The 25,893-nt window shown below is 35.2% G+C and overlaps 1 protein-coding gene across 1 annotated transcript in view; it reads left to right on the top strand.

Moving 5' to 3' along the window:
• The first annotated feature begins 9,468 nt into the window (after positions 1-9,468).
• LOC124634154 overlaps positions 9,469-25,893 on the top strand; it is a 32,993-nt gene continuing 16,568 nt past the window's right edge. The window contains exon 1 of the mRNA XM_047169578.1: positions 9,469-10,077. Coding sequence (XP_047025534.1) covers positions 9,469-10,077 — 609 coding nt within the window. The remainder of the gene's footprint in view (positions 10,078-25,893) is intronic.

Genomic DNA, 25,893 nt, shown 5'->3' with positions numbered 1-25,893 from the left:
AATTTATTATGAATGGGATGCTTCGGAAAACTGATATTTTCTTAGTCATATTTTGTAGTACCATGGTTGCGTGGTTTGTGTTTTTTAAGGTTTTCATATTAGGTCAATGGGTCGTTTAATGAATGAACTAAAATTACCCGGTAGTACTTAATTGGTATGCTTAATTTCTTAATAAAATGAATACTGAGTGTAAATTGAAAATTATAAGAAATGATTTTACACTAATTCATTTTCATTTCACGAAAAATATTACACTTAATTTTTCAATGCATTGTTTTTTGTGTAATATATATTGTTATTATGTAATAGTAAGATATTTTGACAGACTAATATTACAGCATTGAAACATTATACAATAAATACTGTATGCAATTCATATAGGATAAGGAAAACATTTGTAAAATCTAGTGTTTATACTTATTATGCGAATTGTTTGTAATTGTAATTGCAATACGAACTATTCATCTAATTAAAGGTTTTGTTGTGGTTTCTAAAAGGATAATATTAATTCTAATAAATGGCTCAGGACGATGATTAAATAATGGAGCTCACAGGAAGGATATTAAATACTCAACTAAATGTTACAATTCAACTTAAGTATAATGGTTATGTCAGAAAGAGATGGAGTAAATTTATTTACATAGATATTTACAATACATATTTACAATAAAAATCAAAAACTATCCTAGTAAAACAAACAACTAAAAAGCGTCAAAAAATTCGTCCCCATCGCTGTCAACTGGGAGCGTGCCCAAGAGGCTGGCAGCATTACCTCGTTGGATCGCCATGCTGATTCTTAGTCCGAGGTAATAGCCAGCCTTCTGGTCACGAGAAGCGTCAACCAGCCGCCTAGAGAGATCTTTAAATAGAATGTGGGCATTCGGACCCCACGACCCGAGGGTTTCAACCCCAAATGGTTCGAAAATATAGTTTCCGACAAGGCCACTATATTTCCGCCGCTTGAGGTTCTCCGCAGCCGCAGCGGCAGCAGCAGCACAGCACGCAGAACTTGGAAGGTGTGATGGCGCAAGAGTATCGACACAGGTTGCGTCCCATACTAAAGGCCTACCCATCTTCCAAGGGAATAACGACATGCCGTCTGGTCTCTTACCGTCGTCGCGTGCCAAGCCGTTTGGTTCTAATACAGCTGGTACCCCGACGGCAACAAGAGCTCGACGTATAATGTCATTGATGTTTGCATGCCGCGCAATACGGCCCGCACTACGGCTGCACGACAGGCCGTGGTGTCCGAGGCTGGTGACAGCCTCACCACAGTGGCAGCGATGAGGGGAGCAGCACGGTGCTCCTATACGTAAACAAGTAGCGAGGCGGAAAGTTGTATCGTCAAACATGGTGCCAATGTTTGACGACGGTAGTGCCTGAAGCCAAAGCCCCGACTCCCATCTACCCAGAGCCAGTAGGCGCGCTCGCTCAGCAGGAGTAATTGCCGTTTCTATTAAACTATTCCGGGTTACTCTGCAGAGCGGCTCATCCCATATTACTTAAGTATACATTGTACATATTTTATTAATGTCATTACTTAAATATAAAGTACGTTCGGACGTTGACTATTTGCTTACTCGCTAGTTTCAACCAAATGAAGGCCAATTCATTGATTTCGACTGAATTTATAAAGTTTCAAATTAAATAAGTAAAATCAATAATTTCTTGTTAATAGGGACTGGCATATAAACCAGACTTTTACATACAACGAATAGAAAAAAAATTGTGAAAGGAAACCCTGAAATTGACCGTCACTTGTCACAATCAATGATTTCATCAGTAAAACCCAGTGAAATCATTTGAAATCAGTCAGCACTCATACGTCATAATATGCTTAATTGTTTGAACAACCGACGATGACAATGTGCTATATTGTGGGCGCGTCTTAGCAAAGGTTTTCCCATAGATTTGTAGTACAAACATAATACTACTGAAATCATGAATGAAGTAGTTTTTAGAACTATGCGTCAGGTCTATGAGAATCGTAGAGAAACTGATCATACGAAAAACCGGTCGCCTATTGTTTTATAAGACGATTCCTTGTAAGACGAGTTATGTTATGTCTAGCAAAAGTGACTACTTAGACATTGTGGGCTATGGGAGTTAGAAAAATGAAGTATGGCCACATGATACTTCAGGGATCATATTGAAGCCTAATTGGCTGAAAAAGATCTGTAAAAAACTGTCGGAATGTTTGGGTGACATAATGATTAACTAGAAAGAACAAGTTAGTGAAGGATAAGTAAAAATTCTGAAAAATTCGTGACCAAAATGGATTAAATTGGTTGTTTATAGTGCTGTAACACTGGATAGAAACGAGACACACAATGTATATCAAAGATATGTACATTGCAATACATTTCAACAATATTAAATTTTCCTCGATCAGAAATTAATGATAAATAAACAATAAAATATTATGCATTATTGTCTTAACCGCTACCGATAGTGTTCTTTTTCTAAGTAAAAAAAAACTTGTTCATAACTCTATAGTGAATACTTTATAAAAATAGGAAGAAAATTGTGTGTAATTGTTAAGTTTAAGTCAAGTTTCACGTAAGTTTCCTCAAGCAGCCCTCGATATTACCATCGTTTATAAAAGCTAAATTCCGTAACATTCTGTGAGTCAGTCATCTGACTCATTCATTCATCTCATTCATGAATGAGATTGTATCCCGGTTTGTAACGTGATCTTTTCTGACGGCGCTACTGAAATAGAATATTCAGTTTTGTCTATTCTTATGTTTCACATTGGTACATTTTATTAATGTAGGTATCATTGTTTTACATTAGAAAAGATTTCATGTATTTTTTGCAATAAGTAATTTTTATCAATATTCATAATGCTATAGTTCGGCCATTCAGAGAATGCGTTCCTGACACGTCGCGATTGAACTGACGACGTAACTTTGCAATGGCGTTGCAGTTACGATAAAAATATTTTTGCTGGTTGTTTACCGTTTTAACAATTGAGGAGCATTAAAACAACATTATTATATCAATAATCAATGAATGTAGTTACGTCGTCAGTTCAATCGCGACGTGTCAGGAACGCATTCTCTAAATGGCCGAACTATAGTAAAATAACAAACTGCAAAAAAGTATGTCTAACTGCATATTTACCAAACTGAGTAAAATCTTTAAGAACCGTGTATTAAATCATGTTTTAGTATCCCAAATGTCCTAAGAAAATGATATACAGACGATATTTGTATGGAAATAAAGACAATGGAGGAAAAGTTCTTTATAAGGGTAGCCGTTACTTATACCTACCGCATTTCGTTTCGTAAAGAATAAAGCTATGTAATATTGTTTAGGGAAAATTAAAACGAAAATTAATTATGACACACGTTAGGTGTGTTAAGTGCCAATTGCCCACACAACCGTTATATTTTTTTAAACGATATGGGTTTCACAGGTAAGTATTTCAGATTATGTATCTTCGAATGCAACGTACTTACATACATCATTATGCATTCTAAAATATAACTTTTTGGTGTCACAGTTAGTTTTCTTTTTAAAAAACTTATCCCTCATTGTACCTTTGTTTTTTGTAGTCCAAAGTCTGCATACACTTCCCTAGTTTTCATTCTTTGACGGATCGTACGTACCGGGTACTACGATGCAACAAGGATTAATTATTTCTCAGGACTTAATGTAGTCTCATTATTAGTTCTACTTACACAACTCAACACTCACTGTGTTAGCTGAAGGTAATACATCCCACATTTACTCAGGGGGGAACACCGCTGTAATTTTTTAATCTATGACTTAAATACTTCCTAAGAAAAAAAGAAATATGCCTCATGTGAATACCGTCACATATGCAATTAAACGTAGGTACGTATTTCGTTTCACACAAGCCCCTTGTTGGTACAGTTAGTCACAAATTACATAAATATTTGTCACCTTATGTGACTTCATCTTGATGATTCGCGTGCCGTTTTCACGTATGCATTTCTGCCTTGAAATTAATTTAGCACCTATAATTATAGTTAGCATATGGAGGCAGTTCCTTCCTAGGTGTTCTCTTATTTTTAGGTGGGTTTTTAAAATAGACTGGATGCTTTCGTGGATGAAAGATTTTAATATATTTTTAAATGACTTCACATAAAGTAGCTTCTCAGTTTGACTTGTATGTTTGTCTGCGATTATCTCACGTTTGGGTAAACCGATTTTGATGCGGTTTTCAGCTTAGTATTTGTCAGACTTAGGAAAAGACCCTAAAGTATATTATTAAAGTAGGTATTATATATAAAAAAATATTGTTACAAATCAAGTATTAATATCCCGATTATAGTCATCGACAAAGCTTAAAAACTGTGTTACATATTCGTCAGTTTCAAACGTCAATCGAAAATAACGTAAATCTTACTCAATCCTAACTAAAACAATCTCTTGCTAAGAATGGAATGACCAGCCAGCAATAACTGAAAATCTTATTTTCGTCGTGATATTTTAACCACAGAAAAATGTACTTATATCCTACTCAGGTTGCGTTAAATTAACTATGACGAAGTACTACGTCATGAATGACCGCAGCTTCTGATTATAATATGATCATGCAAATGGTATAGGTTCTGTACCCAGTTTTGAATAACCTATCTTTATCTCAGAATTCGAATTTAATACGTCATGGGTTTGTGTTGCACTTTAGCAGGTTATCTCAGATAATACCTATGATATAATGTTCTTGAGAAATCTGAATCAGAATGTTAATTTATTGTGACTGTGTATGTTAGGTTTTGAGGAAATAATATACTGATTTGGGTAAGACAAAAGTCTTCATATTTGTACAACGCTATGTTTACAATAAGTAGTTATAAATCAAACTTTTATGTCTACACATCAACACACACAACACTGTTTTTTTTTTGTACATATTTGGCCATGCATACATAGTAATCAAGTATGTCGACATCCTTATTCGATTGTAATATCCTATCCGATAAGAAAACTCTAAAACCTAGTTGCAACATTTAACCATAACGATAATCAAATTACCAAACCATTACCAGCCGTATACTTGCTGCACATTGATTAAATCCTCGATTTGACAACTGGAAATGGTTCGGATATCATTACACTAAAGTGGAGCAACTCAACGTAAGACTCATTGAGCTTTCTATCGATATGTCATTAGTTGAACATGTACTAAGAAAGAGCCAAAATTTCACCTCCCCTGAATCATCGGAGGCTGCGTCAATGTAGACTTTAGACCGCAGATGAACCCCAAATAAGGGTAAAGAATGTCCAAACTTAGTCAGCTAAGGAATTACCCAAAACTTCTCATAAAATATTTTGAGAACAACTCATTATGCCTTCTGCCCTCCTTTATTTAAACCCTGAGGTGCTTTGACTAACATTATTTGCACGGTCAAAAATTTTCCGAAATCCGGTGTGAATTTTGGAACGGATATGAAAGTGCATTTCAACATTCCTTCATAATTCAGGTAATTTTTCTTCGGGTTTTCCTCATACCCTTTTAAGGTTGTCCTTCGAGAAACCCCTACTTACGTGGAAAGTTTATAGAAATGTGAAATGACATTGTCAAGGAACTAATTATTTGTAATTACAGTTACATTCTCGCCATAAATTAGTGTTTTATTCGAATAGATTGTGGGTATGTTCTGGGATTTTCTTTTACTTCACTTCGTTAATGGTATACTGACCTTGTTTTTTATGTCAATTGGTACTTAAGTTCGAGTAATACAGTACTTATCACTTACCACAGGATATTTTGTTCCGCATTAAGTACGTGGTTGCAATGCCAGTTTAAAATTAAATGGATTTTTTCTTGAAAAATTGAAACAGCTTAAATAGGATAGATTAAGAATTAGATCAAGATCTCACCCAATTTGCCCTCAAATTCAGGTAAACTCTTATGATCTTTCTTACTTATGGCTTATGGCTTATGGCTATTTAACAAAACTAAGCAACTCAGTTCCGTTACATTTTTTTCTCATGTGTCAGAAGGTCGATCACAGTCTCAACTTGGCTTCAAAGCTCAAGGATATCAAGATACATGCGAATACCCACGTGCTCTCCGACTTCCCATCATTTCATAACGTTTCACATAACACGGTGAATCACTAGGAGAAAGTGACCTTCACATTCACCGGCCACACAAACATACAAAAACAAATAATTGTTACATTGCCACGTGTGACTCAGATTTGATCTGAATGTAGCGCCATTGGTAGGTACAGGTTTTCATTGGCTTAGCAATGATATCATTAGAAAAGCATTTACGATGTTATGAACTAAATAAATAATAATTCTCCAAGTCTTTGTTGGTACTGTTGCATTCCTAGATATTCTGAGCCAAATCCTTGTCCTACTTTTCTTGTAAGAAACTAACTGTTCCCTGCGGTTCTACCCACGTCCCGGAACTTTCTGTACCCGGGTAAAAAAGTAGTATTTTTCCTTTTTCTTTTTTGGCTCCAGATTATTTGTGTACCACATTTAAATATGGTTCAATAGTTCTGGTATGAAAACCCAACAAACAGACTAAGTAACTTTCTCATCTACAATATTAGTTAGGCTTGAGGTACCAATAGAATGTTAGATTTTTCTGCACATGTCCACATGTCAAGTACAGTTTTAGATCGAACGTAGGAGTAAGTAATATGAGGACGACGGTCTTATTCTGGTTGAATAAATAATTTGAAAGGCACAGCTCCAACTAAAAGTGTGTTCTCTTATCTAGTTTGTTTTTTCCAGGGAAAGTATAACAGTAATGAGTTGTCTTGTTGGAGGCTCAGAATAGGCCCGCCCACTTCTTCCTGCGGTACTGAAACGAGCTATATCAGGATTATTGGTAGATGCATTATTATTTTGCTGATATCTCGTAAATAAGTGATGACAATGAAATAATTTATTCGCTTATCCAGGTTTTAGTTTATTTTATTCTTTATTGCACACATAAACACATTTTGACACACAGATAACAGAGAGATCATGCACAACGACGAGCTTAACCCAACTCTTGTTTTTACTTTTATTAATGATTTTATACTAATCATGTCGATGTTTTAAACTTATAGGTAGGAACGATAAAATTAAGCTCTGAAACAGGCTTACACTGTGAATACACCATAAACAGAAATAAATAAATGTTAGTTTGAGGATTTAGTAGAGTGTTGTTACCAACTTTGTACCTTTTCTCAAAAATGCAATGCAGAGAACCTTTATATCTGCAAAAATCTGGAGTTACTCTTCACATTGTCCTTCCAGTAGGACTGTATGTCCGATTGTCTATTTAAGGCTCATGAAAATTTTATACTGTGCAGTATTATATATTTGAAGACAAAGGTCACACAAAAAAGAAGAAAATCTGCCTCAATACAAATACTAGTAATCTTTTTTGAACGTGACCGGTTTCTATTCAAATTGACATTGACCAATTTAGCTCTGGAGATCGGACTACGCATCCAATTAATCATTACACATGGAATTAAAAATGCGCCTACGTACCTAAGTCTCATTGACTGACTACACAGAGACGAAGCATCAATTTTCAAAGAACTTTGTGGTACATTTAGCCCATATAAGTACATCCTAGTTAAATCCACTGGCTGGAACACCATATCGCACCCTTAGAATGAAAGTGACCGAATCCAAAAAATGCAATTTGTGGGAAATGAGCAAAATCGTCATCAAAAAATTATATTACTTAATACATCTTAATATATCTCTTCCGTTTTTAATGGCTTACTATTGATTTTTACCAGATTTGTGGATTAGCCTTTTGAGATCACAATGACAATGCAAATTTATGTTTATAGTATTTTTTTATATATATTTTAACATAAAATATAAAGTAGTTTCAAATTAAGTCACTTTATTTCAAAATTATGTTTTCCATTCTATGTTTTTTTAAGAATTAAGTCTGTTTATGACACATATTGGTAATAATTCCGTAGACACAATAAATAATAAGACACTGTCATACTGAAAGTTATTTGGACATAGGGTATTAAATTAAAATGCAATGTTATAAAAATCTGAATGTATTTATTTATTTCAGTCTTAATAACATTTATTCAAGTAACTGATTCGTTATCAGTAATTGAGAAAACAAAATCTACGGGACCTTTGCTTGTGTTTGTGAATAAAATAACAGAATGTATCCAAATGAGCAGGCAATGTCTATTGACCTCCTGCTTCTATTGTGGAGCCTTGTGTTGGCTATAAGTAGAACAGAGGATCAAATTCCTACTTAAGTCTGCACAAAATAACAAATCACTTCTGCAATGAAACCTTTAGTGGCAGAAAAGTGATAAATATATCTTTTAAACAGTTCCGCTAAAAAGTCTACAATTAGCGTCTTTATGCAGTTCTAACGCGTACATCAGCGGCAATAGAAACTTTTTAGCAGCTTTAACCTTTAACATAATTTTTTGAACTCTCTTTTAAAGATGTAGGCTGCAAATGGGTTGTAGAATGATCTCTTGTAAAACCCAGAGTGACATTTGGTTCAGTTTCTGCTGCCTTTAGTGATATTTACAGCTATGAGCAGCTATGAGCAGCTACAGAAGCAATAATAGAACTTAAAGATACTTTCGGAACCCCTAAAGCACTACTGTACAGCTAACAGTTGCCAAATAGGCTGCTGTTTCCACTAGTGTGCTAGTTGAGATGGTTCTACTAGTTGGTTAGACCACTGCGTAGTGACAGACGCGGCGTGGAACACTGTTAGAGACGCTAGTGTGCTCTATGACGTGTCTTGGGATCTTAAGTTATTAAGGCCAAAAGTTGCACTTCCTAAATGTAACAAAGTAACATGGGGTGACAGAGCTTTGCAGCAGACTGAGTTATATAGCAATTATTGTAATGATCTCTTGAAAAATGTAGACTTTCCCTTAGAATTTACTGAATGTAGTAAAACTAGATGTAGAATTAAGGAACATTTTCCATAGTTTTGACTGCAGTAATGGTATAAATAAGTATAACTCTGTAACTTATTGTAAATGGTGTGCATACCTGTAAGTGACATATTCACACAGTAAATACTTACGTAAGAAATTTTGTAACTATACTTGTTTTTGTGTATATGTTGTTGGTTTGCCTTAATAAATAAAAATAAATAAAACTATTTTAGACAATATTTATGCGGAAATTGTGCGTATACTCTATGAAGGTGCAATCGCAAGTAACTGTAAGAACGGATTACAGCGCAAAAAGAGTTACATAACGGGCTGGAATAAGCATGTGAAGGACGCACACAGACAGGCTCGGATTTTCAAACCTGGACGTTGTTTGGTAGACCGAAAAATGGTGATTTATATGAAAAAATGGTGGAAAGTAGAAAGGTTTTTAAAAGTAAATTGAAATGGTGCCAAAATAATAAGGACCAAATAAAAATGGACATCATTGCAAGTCATCATGACGCAAAGAATTATGGTAGTTTTTGGAAAGCCACGAACAGGTTGAATCAAAGGTCGGGTCTGCCTGTGAGTATTGATGGCCTTAGTGATCCTGGTGATATCGCCAACCTATTTAGTAGAACCTTTAGGGTTGGGTCTCCCCTGGGTACGTCGTCTGGTGGGCTTGAGGTGGTGGGGGGGGTCTGAAGACATGCCTAATAGGCATGTCTTCAGACCCCCCAGATGGTTTACGGCCAGGGAGGTAGCTACTGTCATACGCAACTTAAAGAGAGGCAAGTCGCTGGGTCATGACAGCCTAAGTATAGAGCATTTGCTGCATGCTGGTAAGCACTTACCGCGAGTGCTAGCAATGTTTTTTAGCTTGTGCCTGAGTCACTCGTATCTTCCAGCGGATTTACTTAAAACTATTGTTGTGCCTATTGTTAAGAATAAAACTGGAGATGCGAGTAAAAAGAGCAACTACAGGCCTATATCCCTGGCTACCATCATTGCAAAGGTGTTGGATAGTCTGATTGACCAGCAGCTGGATAAGTACTTAATACTTAACGATGCCCAGTTTGGTTTTAAGCCAATCTTATCCACGGAAACAGCTATACTATGGCTCAAACAGACTGTTCAATACTATACAAGTAGGAAAACACCTGTATATGCATGTTTTCTGGACCTCTCCAAGGCTTTCGACCTCGTATCTTACGACTGCCTATGCAGAAAATTGTGGTGAAAATGGAGAAAATATCAAGAACTTCCCAAGCGATATCATTAGGATGCTAAAGTATTGGTATAAGTAAAAACCAATACAATTATGTTAAGTGGGCGGGTGTCCTGTCGGATGCATACGGGTTGGAGTGCGGTAAAACGGTGTAGGAAAAAAGCCACATCAGGTTAATAAAATCGTACCGTGTTGGAAAAGTTTAAGGTGAGCATCGATCAATAAATTGTAGAAATTCACAGATCTGAATACACTGATGTGTGGCTCTGTGTACCTAAATATCTTAACATACCACACAACTTTAATATTATAGGGGCATATTCCAAAAAAGTTACAACTTAAACTTTTTAATTTTAGTAATAAACAGGTTCAATATTAAGAATAACAAAAATAATGAATATGCCTTTAGTCATAGACAGACCTATTATTATAAGTGTCGTTTGTCTTTTATAATTATTTTTTACTAAATAGACCTAATCCTTAAAAGGTCACTGAATACTACCTACATATTTTGTTTTATAAAGACGTATTAATCAAAATGTCACTTTATGGCAAAAAATATTGTGTAACTTACCGTGGCAGTATTCGCAATAAACGGACACTTTTTGAGATTCGCCGATGTTTTACATGTTCACTCGCAAGCGCATCTGACGTAATACTAGTTCTGGCTCTTTCACACAATATGCGTAAACGAATAGCGGAACCAGTGAAAGAGACCGAAATAAGCGTAGTCTCTGTTATAGTTAGAAATAGGTCTCTTTTTATTTACAGGGTTATAGATTATGCTTTTTAAGGTCAGTTTATTGCAAAAACGAGTATTACAGGAATTTTGAATTAAGTCACTTTCATTCTAAGGGTGCGATATGTTCGTTTCCCACGGCCAATGCGTCATCTGGCCCAATTTTGATGACGTACAGTCAAAAAATTTGGCCAATTTTTTGACCTTTTATTGTCTGGGATTTCACTTCAGATAGATATCGGTATATTTTTCATGGAACGGAACTGTATGGAATAGCTTCGTGAACGAAAGTTTTTGCTTTGAAATTTGCGTCATTGGTTTTTTAAGATCACTGTGTCCCAAGTCGTGAGTCTCGGTTCGAGTGACGTCATGGTTAATACGTTCTGGTTCATTATGTTATGCTCTAGGTACTCGAGTGTTATTGCCAATCTTAGCGGATGTACGATTATTTCTTGTGTAAACATTGCTACTATTAAAATTCAGTTGTTTACTTTTTGTTGACGCGCTCCAAAAAACCTGATTTGATGAGTTGCACTTTTTTAATTTGGGAATTTGATTTTGATGTTGGAATATAAGATGTAATTTAATGAAAGGGGCGTGTTTTTGTGCATGCATAAATAAAGTCTGACCCGGAACAAAGTGTGGGCTGTTCCAAATATTAGTTCCGTGAGATAATTAAACTCATCACAACAAGTGATCCGTCGCGTCGGCTACTGCACAAGAAATTATTTGTGCTTTAAATACCCACCCAAGCTTTCGCCTGTTTATAGATTGATAAATATATTTATTATGAAAAATAGGTGCAGTATTTTTGTAAATTCCGTAGAAAGTACTATCCAGGATATTTATATTGAACACCAATAACACAGTGAACTGCGTCACCCAGTTCCTCAGAATATCTTTGTTCCTGCGCCACTAACTCAATAATATTGTATTTGCAGTAAAAATAATTACAATTATTCTATTGTTACACTATCTATTTATATTACCTGTTACCTTCTATCGTTGTGTGCACTTGACCTTCGTCAATAATATCGAAGCTCGGTTACAAGAAAGGTATCTAATTTTAACATGGAAGGTATTTTTGTTTCCTAAGGAAGGAGTGTGGAAGTAAGGAAACGTCTGAATCAATCCTTCCGGGATTAAATGTGAAAGTTGAAGGGGTAAGATAAGAAAAATATAGAGATAATTCTAGAATACCTTTTCTTAGAACACAGCTTTTAGTTTAACATAAAGGATAAAGCCATGTATGGTAGGTTCGCCCACCAATTAACTACACGTGCGAACTGACTACAGAATATTGTAAAAGTGTCGATTCGCACACGAGTACGACGAGTGTGGTTGTAAAATTTGTACGAATTGCTTAACCAAAGCTATCATTAAAAAATGTAACTACATATGATCAAAGGCCAGCTAAGCGCGATATGAAAGAAGTAAGCGTGAATTAAACTTTGATTGATGGAAGCTTGCGGCTGATACTTTGCCGAGATATTTTCAACCATTTAGTGATACTAGTTCTACTCTAAGACTTGTGATCCTTCAATTCTCATTTAGTAACAAAACGTACATTCGTTTCTTTAACAGTTACCTATTAAGATTGGTATATGCATGATTAATGGTAATACGTTCTCAACGTTTACATGAATTGTATGTACTTAACTGCTTAATTAATCACTCAACTCTATCGAATTCTCAAAGAAAATGCTCTCAGTGGTAATGTATGATGTTACGCCCATATGACATAACCGGAATAATTAATATTTATATTCTTCTAATGAATACACGAAAATAATAACTATCTATTTCTTTTCCATATAAAATCGTCCACATTTCCTTTTCCTTTAAATACAGTAATGTCGCTAACGAACTCGTAACTTCCTTATAAGCATTTATAAATAAAGTGGATGAGGACCGTGAAATATTCTAAGATATTAAGTTTTTCTGAAGAATGTAATCGGGGCCAAATATTAATTAAGTAACCATCATATTTGATTTGCGTAGGTATCTGTACCAGTCTTACCAAGGGGTATTTGGTTGCCCGGGTGACTGGGTTGAGAAGGTCAGATAGGTAGTCGCTCCTTGTATTACACTGGTACTCAGCTGTATCAGGTGGGACTGGAAGCCGACCCCAACATAGTTGGGAAAAGGCTCCGGAGATGATGATCAGTACCTAAATGTATTGATAGTTAGACTTAGTTAAAGAGGATACGTGATTTAGTCAAATTATTTAAGGTCTAATATTTACAATACGGTCCAAAAGTTCTGGTTAAAAATATTACCAAAAACATAGAAGCTGTACGTCAGAACTATGAGATGAGTGTGTTAGTAAACAGAGCCGTGTACCAGACTTTTTTCTGTTTACAATACTAAATAAGGTGATAACTTAGTTATATAACTGTCCGTACAGAACGTAGAAACGTTTGTATGTGTGTGTGCAAACAGCGAAAGTCCGGAGGATTCGACTCACGGAACTATTGGTACTTATTTACGTCATATCCGATTCTCTTGCGTATGCGGCCTTATTTAGCTATGTATTATTCCATAGATACGCCTATTGGTATGTATTATAAATTCATAGAAGATAGTGTGGTTCATAGTTTTTAAATTATGAATTGGCATTGGCGCCGCGCGGAATGCAGTTGTGAATGAAATGTGAATCACGGCGACATTTTTTATTGCTTGTTTTTTGAGTTTTTTTGCTAGCCCAGAAAAATAAAACATAAATTATAGAACAGTGAAATGATTCCCGGATTTTAAGTATTTCCCAGATATCTAGTAAATACGAAAACATTATTGAAACAGATTAGATAATGTTCGCGTGTTGTTTGTAAACAAAACAAGTGAACATCAACATGTGCCAACGTTCATTAAATAGGAAAGTGTATAGTCATAAAGTTGTTTATTTGAAAATTATTATGTAGAGGTATTTTGTAAAGTTCACGCGATGACAAACGTTTGGCTCGTGCCGTCGTGATCTCTTTCATATAATATCTAATGTTTGTGCAAAAAGTGACTCACGCGCATACATTTTTGCCATATTTACTGACCAACGATTCCGAAGTCGTGAATCAATAGGATTTCTGGTCGCCAAGTTTTATGCAAATATTTGCGTTGAAGTCTAAAAATAGGCTGGCTGCTTTAATAGTAACATCGTAGCTTATCCTGAAAATGTAAGTCGCCAATAGTATCTTTTATGGCAGCGTGAATGCAGAATGGCGCAAGTAAATGAGATTTCAATATCAAAAACGAATGCAAGCTTTTTTGACGTTGCTATTTTTGATACTTAATCATAAAATTCAAAGCTGCAAGTAGTTCCGTAAACACGCAACAAAAAACATATGCGGAATATTTTCCCCCATTAACAAATCAAATAGCTATTCTCATTCAGAAGTTCATTGCTCGATATCGAACGTTAGCGCCTCGATAACAACCTCACTCAAGGTCCTCATTCATTGAGCGATACGTCAAGTTCATTGATGATTTACGCTTGTGTGCGTACTGTACTCCACACGGCTCATGTACGTGTTGCGTCGCGTACACGCGATTGTAAGCATGTGTGCGATAGATACACCGGCATTGCGTGTGCGTGCGTCCATTTCTATATTAATTTCTAGTGTTGGTGCGAATGTGTGTGTATACGCATGCCTGTTGGTGACAGGACGCTCAACAATAGCCGGAATAGGAAGCGACAACGGCAAAATGGGCGTGCAGACTGACTCCCCAGACAAGATCCGTAAGCAGGTTCTTGCCACTGGACTCACTTTTTGTTGATTAATTTGTTAATTGAATATGGACAATGACAAGACTAAAAAACGGCTTTACGCACAAAGCACACTGTGCTCTGATTGCCTAAGGAGTTTAAAGTCATCGGAAATCCTGGTTCATACTAGTTCATCACGCGCACGTGGACAATGATTTGCCTAATGATCGATTGTTCCAGAGCTTTGTATTAGCATTTAGTTTAAATGTATTGAAGTATGAATATTACGCAGAACTGTACTTGGACCTGACTGTGTATGGGTAATTCTACTTTGACTCCTTTGAGTATGAATGCAGTCAGGCCCTAATTTTTACTCATGCCTACCCAAAGCAATTTATTTTATCAGGAGATATTGTGTTACCTACATGACACGGTCATCATGAATGTTGCAGAAAAGTTTTAATTTAAAATCTACACGAAAAGGTAGCATTGATGATCTTAATTGATTCTTGAACCCTGAACACGATAAAATGTGTTTTTGACACTGAGTAGGAATGATTTTGGACTAGAAACACGGACTTACTTAAACATACTTAAACATAATTACATAAATTATAATTTAGGCATGTATTTTCTTCTAGGTAAATCCAACCAGATAGATACACCAGATAGATATCAACTAGACACATTATATAAAAAAGTGACCTACTTTAACACGAAACAAATTGTTTACAATAGTTGTTATTGTAATAATTATTGCCTGATACCGATTAATGGTATTCTGATTTGAAATTGTAACTCTCAATGACGTAAATAATAAATAAATACGCTTAAACTGATATACATTGGTGATACCGTGGTGCTATCCGTGTCACTGCTTTTACCGCATCTGGCAAATGCAAAACAGATCACTGATTACGGTTCATTTGCAAATAAATCACACAATTTAGTCGTGACAATGGTTTTTTTGAAGAGCGTCTTCATTTTTACTTGACTTTTAATGCGTGTAGCTTTGAACAGGGTCTACACATTCTGATGCTACTTGTAGAGTCATTAGACATAGGAAAACTTCAGAACTTGCCAAACTTATGTGAAAATTGAGAAAATGGCAGTCTGACACACATTCCTTTTACATGCCTTTTTTCTCTAGTCGATGATAGCTGTATTGAGGACAGCAATAAGTGTACCCAATTAGCATAAATGTTTATTAAGCCAAAGGAAAAAAATTACCTGTTTTAGTTTCATCATCACAAATGAATATATCACGGTAGTATTTTTTGGGGCAAGTTTTATGTTCTAATTAATTCAATACATTAGTTTTTTTGCTACTAACCAGCGAAATAGATATCTAAACTAAATAAAAACCATGGGTATTGTTTTTACTTCTTTTCTTTCATGGCTCGTAGTAACAATTATTTGTTATGACCTTCTCTTGTTCCTCATGATCGTGTCTGCAATATGACAGGTTGTAATTTCGATATTACTGACCACCAATAAAAGAACCGCAGCGTGCATAATTGACGATACATATGCAACCTTATTACACATCGACATACGGCTTATTATCCCGTGATCCCTATTTCAAAGGCAATTTGGTCAGAGGTCTTTGTATGATGGTAGTATGTTCAAAAAGATCTAGGTCACGAAAACCATTGCTTGCAGCCCCAGGCCTAAACATCGGACCTAAATACTAAATTATCGTCAAATGCAGACTAATGATTAGTTGAAGATGCAAAAAATTATTTAAAATATAAAATTGACTGTAGATTTTTAAGTGCGGCACTGTCTTTTGTAGTCATGAGTATTTTGTTAATATATTTTTTTCTTTTTTCAGGTTGAACGGTGCAGCTTCTAAGGCGCCGTAATCTGAAGGTAAGATGTTTTGCTTATTTTTATTTTATTTTTGTCTGGACATTCAAAGTGTTATAAGAGTCAACTTCGTTATCTGAATTTAGGGATATGGTGGCAGACCTGGTCTTTGATGTTATTTTTTAGAATGTGTAATACATTTAAATGATCTGAATCAAGTAGGTAAAAATTAAAGACGCAAATAATGAGATAATATTGAATTGATTTTAGTTTTCATTTTAGGAACATTAGTTAGATTCATACCTACGTCACTGGAACAGGAAAGTTCTTAACACGACCTGAAACAACGATCCGGAATAGTCGGATTTCGTAACTTTAAATAAAACAAGAAAAATTATAACAATATAAGAAAAGGGACTAACATTATTCACAAAAATATCGCATCATTCACCTCACTAAAAAATAAATAACAAAGAGGTAAAGTACCTATTTCGTAATTATGCAAACTTTTTGCACAAAATAAATTTTATTCTTTATTCAATAATTTAGCGGCCATCTAGATTGTCTATGGGCAGTAATCTATTTGACATAACACGCTGACTTTATTATAATTGCGTTCACATCACTTTATGTAAATGTGAAATTTCGAATTTGATTTTTTAATATTTTTCGTGAATCTATTTTTGAAGAAATTATTTATTTATGTGAGGTCATGGTAAAATATCATGTGTTATAAATTGTCATTGGAAACAGTGGACGTCGGATCTTTGGTTAGGTGCGCCGGGGAGATCGTTGTGTTGTCATCATGTTGAACGAATGGTTTCAGCGAAGAATAAAAGAAGTTTACATAGAGAATTTTCAGGTATTTTCTTGATTATTTAATTTAATTTTACTATTTACTCATCTTTAAATAATTATTCGAAAAAAAGGCGTTTTTTTTGAAACCATTTCATTTTTTTATTACCTAATTGTTTAAATTGGGTTTAATAAAAGTTATCGAATACAGTAATTTCCATGTAATTTAAATCTCACAAGCTATATAAATATTTTGCGAGATGTACCTATGTTTATTTAGTGAGATGTTTTGGCTAAATATTTTTGCTCCTGCTATATACAAGTAAATAAGTAACAATTATTTGTGCACGTAATTCTCACATATCATAGTTATTATACCCCCTTGTAAAAATAGCAGAATTTACATTCACGATTCACTAAAGTCTAATTGGAATATCAAAATAATTTGTTAGTTATCCGAAAATGGTTTATTTGTTTTCATTAAGAATTAAATGTTTAATTTAACATTACGGGAATACAAGAACATTAATCAATTAGGAATCATAGCTTTAACTTGACTCACGTTCCTACAATTATAAAAATAATCACCTGATAATTATTAAACAAAAGCAAGACAACTGCAATTTTTCCCTGCCCAAAACCAACAGGTAAAATAAATCACAACAAGAATGTATTTCAACACAATTTCTCTCTTATAATTGACTACTAATTAATATTAACATCACAATTTAGTGCTTGTACGGGGCATTTTCCTGTGCGGTACCGTTATATTAATGACACCACACATGACGACCAGCGACGGCGACCGATGGGTATTTTCACACAGCTCCACCATACGAACATATAGATTAAACAGGGCAGAAGCTACAAATAAAAATAATTAAAATAGAGTCAGTGGGAATCTTGAAAAGGACTATATACTTTTTAACCCACAGAGGGAGGGAGTATTAGAATTTACTGACTGACTACATATACTCCACCTTTGATTCTCCTACATCCCTTTGTGTACCAAGGCCGCACGAACTATCCTATTCGTCTGATAATGAACCCAAGTAAAAAACAAGATACTTTGGTGGTATGGTATGGATTAGGCATCAAAATCAAATTCAAAAAGCTTAGAAAACTCTCGTAGCACCAAGGCAGATATTTATTTTACAATTTCATATTATGCCAGTTAGCGATAAGATTAATATTATCACGCTCTAATAAGCAAAATATCATTCTTTAAATCCTGCATCACAATAATGATCTCACGAAATGATTTATTAATAAACTAATTTATTTATATCCCGAATCTTAGTCTAACAATGGTCAATAAAGCGGCGTACATACTTATTGACTATTCTGCTCCTATGAATATTAATACTAAGTGCACATTTCCTCGAATACTGGCAAGAAACGGAACTCGGTTTGTTTGCTTAGGCTTAAAAATTAGGTGATTTGCATCGCGTTTTCCGCTCAACGGTTGAAGTTATTCTGTAGCTTCCTGTATCTGTGGTAGAGGATATTCTCATAGATATAAAATTATAAGGTCTCAAGTTGCGAATAAAATACAATATGACGAATGAAATTTGGCTTCAAACTTTAGGTTCTACTGAAATAAATAATAAATATGTCATCAAACTTATGTAAAAAATACAAATTTATCATTTCTTCTCATGGAAGTGGATAAAACTAATTTATCTGACACACCAAATTAATAGGTAACATTAATCACACATCAATAGATACAATTAAAGAAAACCGCAAGCTCTTAATCATTCAATTTATAGTTTTATTCCTCCGTAGGTATAATATTGTAGATTTTCCCTCTGTATCGTAACTAATCTATAATAACAGCAAAAAGAGGATCACTTCCCACTCCAGTTTTTACTACCATAATGACCTTCGATTTTAATTGTCCAGCTAATTACGACATAATTTGACGATGGCAAAGTAATGTTTTAATTGTACACCCTTCTCTTTATATTTTCTTGCCAATTAGGATTTAATTATTATATCATCTGTGCTTTTACAGTTAGTACTTTTTAAAGTCCTGATTACTTTTGATCGGCAGAGACTAAAAAGTTAAAGGACTAGCGTGACGCTGGTAGTATGGCGCTTATCTGTGCCGATCGCGTGCATCCTGGCAACAAAAGTTTCGGACCTTAAAGATGGGCATTGATTTCGCACAGTTCAAAATTTAAAATTCGAAAATGGAAGGCAAAAAGAGCGAAGAAGGGCCAACCGCCGCGGCGTGCCCACCCAGTCGGCCGGCGTACCGGCTCGCAATATCGCTCCACCGCGGTCGTTGGCGAATACCGCCAATTCCTCCGCCATTCCTCTCCCTAGCCCACAAGGCTTATAATCGCCGACAACTGCCACTCAAAATACACCTCAAACCCCCCAACATTTGAACCCAATTTCCCTTGTGCAGATCTCAGCTAATTTTCCGACAGAGATAATGATTAAATTGTTTCGGCATGTCAAATCAAACGAAATTATGCTGTTATATCTTGTTTAATAGCAGTAAGGTTATGTTTGAGTCGTACATACCTACGTGGGTACCCCCAAGTGATTTCTCCTTTAACGGATTCCTTAAAAATATTTTCTTTTTCCACAAATGGTTTATGGTAATTTTCATTTTTGTGTCTACTTAAAACTGTGGTTCTAAGGTACATGAAGGATAAGCTGAAGCTTTTTCTTACAATACTATCCTCTGCCTTTAATTTATCAATAAAGCGTCTTTCTATCATAGCGCGGCGTGAAAATTATTTAAAAATTGATTCTAAATCAGCGCGCGGTGTCATCAAAGTACAGTTTGATCTCACACATACTACATCATCAGTCATCGTCTAAGAGTCAATGGTTTCTGTGTCATTAGGTGAATATCACGGCAAGGTCGTTCTGAGGAGTAGGTACGTGCTACGTGCCGCTTAGAAGGTATCCTAACAAGATCTTGATTCATCCGCGGTCCACTTCAATTCAAAACCGAAGAGGTTGTTGTACCGCATTGAGCATTCTAATATTTTAATTTCGAATATGATACTAGTATTTGTTTGTTTGTAACGATTTTTCGTTAAAACAACTGAACCAATTTTGATAAAGTGGAACCCTAGAGACGAAGAAAAGCAATTTTAATCCAGGGCGAGACGAAGTTCGGAGAAAACGTAGTCGCGTGCAAATCAAGTTAGAGTAATAAAATCGTTAATATATAATGTGATGGTTAAAAATATTTGTTTTATAGTTACTTACGTTAGAAACTTTACCCACATGGTTTAGTTAAACATTTTTTTTATCTCCCACGCAATCTACAAAACATTCATCGTCACTATCAGCTGTCGTAACATTATGTAAATTCACTGGCTAATTTTCATTTTGTTCTTCATGAATTTCCAGTTTTTCGCAAACACACACCCATATTTATTCAAAACTCTGCTCAAACGTTTTTTACCAGTTTTCAATAATATTTTCTATAATATAACCTATTATTAACAATTATCCTCGTGGTTGTAAACATAAGAAAAAATATTCAAATTACCGCAATCGACCAGAACTGCGCCTACGTTTCGGTGATTCAGTTTTAAGTCAATAGATTTTTACAATGACTCATCCATTCAATATTGAAAAAGAAATAATTAATGTTAATTTGTAACAATCAGAGAGGCAAATGCTTGTTCTTCGTTGTTATAAAATTTCGGTAAAAATATTTACATAAATGTTAAGTCAGTAGTGACGATTGCATATTAAGTAGTTCCATGTATACTGAGAACGTAAGAACGGTTGCCTCATACCCATGACCGTGACGTTTCTCAAGATTTGCGAAGTAGGGAAACACCGGACTATATCCTGCATTATCATAAAGTGACTAATAACTCTTTGAATTAACTATAAGAGTACAAACTCTAAATTTAGCAATACCCAGCCTCCATTTTTGACGTCACTATTAGCAATAATGTCAATATAGGCGAACGGTTGTAACTTTTAAGAAGGTCGGTATACATTGCTACTTCAACTGTGTTCGATTCTTAAAAAATGCTCATGTATCGGGCAATGTACTTGAGGCGATCGATAGTAACATTATATCGGAGCTTACAAGTACGTGACAAGCGAAGCGTAGTAACAGGTTGTGTTATAATAGTTCATTGAGATGCGGATTCCGACCGCTGACTCATATACTTGACCTCATATCGTTAGTTTATTTATTTTCACCTCGAAATTATTGCAATTGATTGTGCAGTTACCTGCCTTTTCCTAATATAATGCAAGACATTTTATCGGCTCTATAGATATAAAGGGTTTAGGAAAATAAATCAGGCAGCAAAACTCATAAAATTGCAATTACGACAAAGTCATACGAGGTTTGATTTTTCCTGTAGTAAAAGTTATTGATGTAACAATATTAGTAAAAACCAACGTACAATATCACACTAATCCGGTTTGAGTTACCGCGGACTAAGTAATCGACTAAAATGCGTGCTACGCGCGAGCTAACAGCAACGCAAGACGAATGAGCCTTGCATAATCGTAGTGTCCGTCAGTGTCCGTCCCAATTCAATCAGTTCCTTAATCCGCCTTGCTTTGGTTTCACAAGTTCATTATCACCTCTCACATTACACCACGCCGTGCAATACATACGAAAGCATCTTTTACCGTTACAAAAATTTCGTAACTAATTGCCCAATTTCGCATAGTCACTACCATTTCTCGACTTCTCAAAGTCCATATGTCCTGATGCAAAGGCAGTAGTCTCTTGCGTATTAGCCGTGCCCAAACCTTGAAATTGCCAACCTTAACCATGACATCTATTGCCGCATGTCGTAACAAGTTTGACATCTCAACTTGCTTCAGATTTTTTCCATCGTCTTTAGCACCGGAAAAGGGGGCGTATTGTTGACGCACTATTTATCAAACACAAACATCCCATGATACGTCTATTCACGCCGTTACAAAACGAAATTTCACGGCTCTCCTCTATTCCAAGTTTAATTGTGTTGCGTTCGAACTGCACTCATTGTGCGTTCGTCTTTATAGAGCCGCCGTGCACGCTAAACAATGTCACAATTGTGAAATTTTAAGGCAGTCGCACGCTTGTTTTTGTCACTTTAGGACCTCCTCAGAGCGGTCCAGAATCTACTACCGTTAAGATGAAAACAAAACTTTTGAGATGCCACCTTTTAAATGGGTCCAAGTTGACAATACAATTTATTGCGTCATATATAACGTAGTGAAAGTTGCACGAGTTATTGTTCTATTGGTTCGTTAACGGTAAAACAAAACGATTCGGCAACGGGACAAAGGTTCGTCCTTGTACAGAAGTCGGCTATTTTACAAGCCAATAAACAGTTTGCGAAATGTTAATGGGCATTTTATGGACTTTATATTTATGGAACGCAATGGAACGTTTTAAATTTCACGGATGGTCCTCGTTTTAAGTTATTTTTCCAGACGCATATATTTTAAATACGATTAAATAACGTGAATTTGGGTGGTTATCGGTTACATCTTAATCTATATTAAATTCAAATTAGGTTGTTTTATTTACTGAATATTAATTAAATAAGAAATTCTTAGCCTTTGTTCCTATTTAATACATTAGATAGGTACACTCATTGGCTAGTGATACAATACATTGACATGATAAGTTCCTTACAAGACACCCAATCATCACTCAATATCTCTTTAAGAAAGAAATCTGTTACTCTTAGTGAGCATGAAATTCTGTCACAGCAGGTAACCAGCATCCTTCACAAATACATTTGTATTGTTCTTTGATCTCACTTGAAGTTTCTTTTAAACTTTTTTGGCATTTTCGTATACAAATTGACTCATCAGCACTTAAAAATTGCAGAATGGATTTTTGATTCTTGAGTTTTAAGGCTACAAGCTGTTTAGGATTCCTGTTAGTTATTTGATAGACGCGTGCTTAAACAAATTGAAAAGTACACCTTTAGAAGACTTATTAGTTTGCAGGGATAAAATGATAGGTACGTTTAGGTTCCTCTTGGCTTAGTCTGCCATAAAAACTTGACCTTCCATGGTAACGGTATTCATCATTATAAAACTTATTTGTTCACAAAAATGCGTGCACAGGAAAGGCAAATATGGAGACACTGCAACGATAAAGACGTCATTTTAAGAATCTTCTGAGAAACAAATGTTTTTAAGATTAACTATTTTCTTCTATTTTCTTAGAATTTTGTGGATATGGGTATTCATTTTGGTTAACCTATAAGGATAATAATCTTTATTTGATTTTGACAATCATTTATAAAATACCAGCTGTTTTCCCGCGGTTGCACCCGCGTCCTGGGAAATTTTCTTCCCGTACCGGGATAGACTCGAGAGTAGTGTAGCTTTCCAACAGTGAGAGATTTTTTCAAATCAGTTCAGTAGTTTCCCTGAGGATACGAAAAAACAAACAAAAAATCCTCTTTATTGTATTAGTATAGATAACATTACAGATTTCCTTACATACCTTTGAGTTACTCTAAAATCTAATGATTTACTAAAGTGTTGTTCTCACAAAACTGTCAAACATTAGCTCCCTTATATCAGTGACGTAATAACGTTAACCTAATCATTGTGAGGACCAACACAATTGGTTTATCAGTAAAGTCAATAGGACTTTTAGTTCGGCATACCTCATTATTATAATGGCGTCCACGGCCGATTTCGGCCACGGCGGCTGTTCTCACTTAAGGAGATCAGCCAACTGCGCAGGACATATTATAGTGCACGAGCATTTGCGCAGACACAGGTGCACTCCCTATTCCTTCACTCTCAAAACCCGATGGGACGGCAATCCGACACGACCGGAAAGAGATCAGGCGCAGGACCGACATTTACGTGCTCTCCGATGCACGGGTGAATCAATCACCAACTTCCAGACTACGGGCTGCTTTGTGAAAGTTTAAGAAAACCCACAAAGCGATTTCGGCCCGACCCTCATTATTATATCGAAACGGATGTCGAGCTACCAAGTATGACAGCATAATCCTTTATCAGTATTGTTTATACAAGATATGTTCTCCTTCTAACAAGTTAACGACGTAAAAAGGTAATACGTCACATGAACTCATGATGCAGTTTAGTTTCCCGTATTCGAGTTATTCTTGTAAATAACTTGTAAATAAAATAACTGTAGTATTAGAACGCGGTTATTTTTACTCGGTCGTGCAAGCATTTTTCAAAGTAATTAATGTACGCAAGATGACGAGCAATATTGTGTGGGACGAGGTGTGTCCCGCTTCATGTATGGAATTCAGTTAAACTATGATCTGTATAGTATTTTTAATGTGTGATGACTGAGCTAATAAATTATTTGCAGTTTTGTTGATCAATAAAATATGGATCCATTGTTTTTCCAGAAGTTGGACTGTCTGTTACACTAATTACAAAACCTGAATTGGTTCAGATTTCCATAGGATTCCATAGGAATAGGATTTCAGGATTTAAATATTGCCTAAAGGTGGAAAATGATGGAAAACACGTGCAACAAATGTATTAATTGTAATAATTAAATTCATTTTACGGGCCTTAAATATTTTCTGACGTAAAATGTTCAAGTTTTCGGAAAAAGTGACAAAACGGAAAAGTTGCACCGTTAACAATTTTTCCTTTATGACCGTACCGGAAAAAAATGTGTATATTATGTAAATAAATCTGTAGTAGGTATAATAGCGGCAATTATTTCCTAATAGGTAGTTTATGATTCAACTTGATACCAACTTAATATGCAATGAAGTGTTTTCCATTCTTGAGTTACTATCGTATATTTTACGACTATAAACCAACTTTTTTACCCCAATTTTAAAGATCCTGATAAAAATATTAGATTTTATATTTTTATAGATACCCAGTACCCGATCCTAGTACAAAATATTATCTCTATCTGAACAGCCATTTTACTGTGAAAGTCTTTTAAAAAAAAATATCTTTGATAGTCATATTGCATTTTCCTAACACGTAAACTGACGGCATTTTCTAAGAACAGTCTTACAGATTATGAAGAAAATGTTATCTCATTAATTACATCCTTATTTACATAATCATTGTTTCATCTTATCTACATATCTCCATACCATTTTAAATATTTCAGTAGTATTCAGGTTTACACACGCTTCAAGATAAGCCTTTTCTTGTGAAAATTTTCATCTTGTCTTAATAACTTTATGATTCTTTATTTGAGGGAAATTTTTCATGCCTCCTAAGATGCAGTAGATACCCGTTAGATATGTTTTTCTTTCCAAAGGATAGTCGGTATGATCTTACCTAAGGACTTATAGTAAAATAATAAAAAAGTATTTTATTAACTGACTTTTCAGAATTATATATTTTTAACGCAGAAAAGGGGTTCTATCCATTGATTATTTTGAGTTCATAAATCATTCTTATTTATAATACTTACACCTTCATTCACCATCTTAAGAATTCAGCAACTGTCGACTCGCGAATTCCTGACGATAAAATTACAAGAAGCCAACAAGGCAGACAGCATGACTCCCTCTTATCGCATTAAGCCCTAGTACCCGTTTAATCAACAGGAAACCACTCGCTGATCTAGCACAGGTGTCTCATTTTACACGGAACTCATTACATCATGTCCTGTACATAACCGAAAAGTACGTACTCGTCATGGAGAACAAAATGACTAGCGAAGGTGCCATAACGAAAAATCAACAAAAAAATGCGGGTGTGCGGGGTACGAGGAACATTCTTTCCGATCATTGTTTGAAATACTAAAAATCGTTCGCAGATGGCTCAAAGA

This window comes from Helicoverpa zea, chromosome 10, assembly GCF_022581195.2.
Source record: "Helicoverpa zea isolate HzStark_Cry1AcR chromosome 10, ilHelZeax1.1, whole genome shotgun sequence".
NCBI classification, from domain to species: Eukaryota; Metazoa; Arthropoda; class Insecta; order Lepidoptera; family Noctuidae; genus Helicoverpa; species Helicoverpa zea.
The sequence above is the reverse complement of the archived record's forward strand: the minus strand, read 5'-3'. Positions and strand labels throughout refer to the sequence as shown.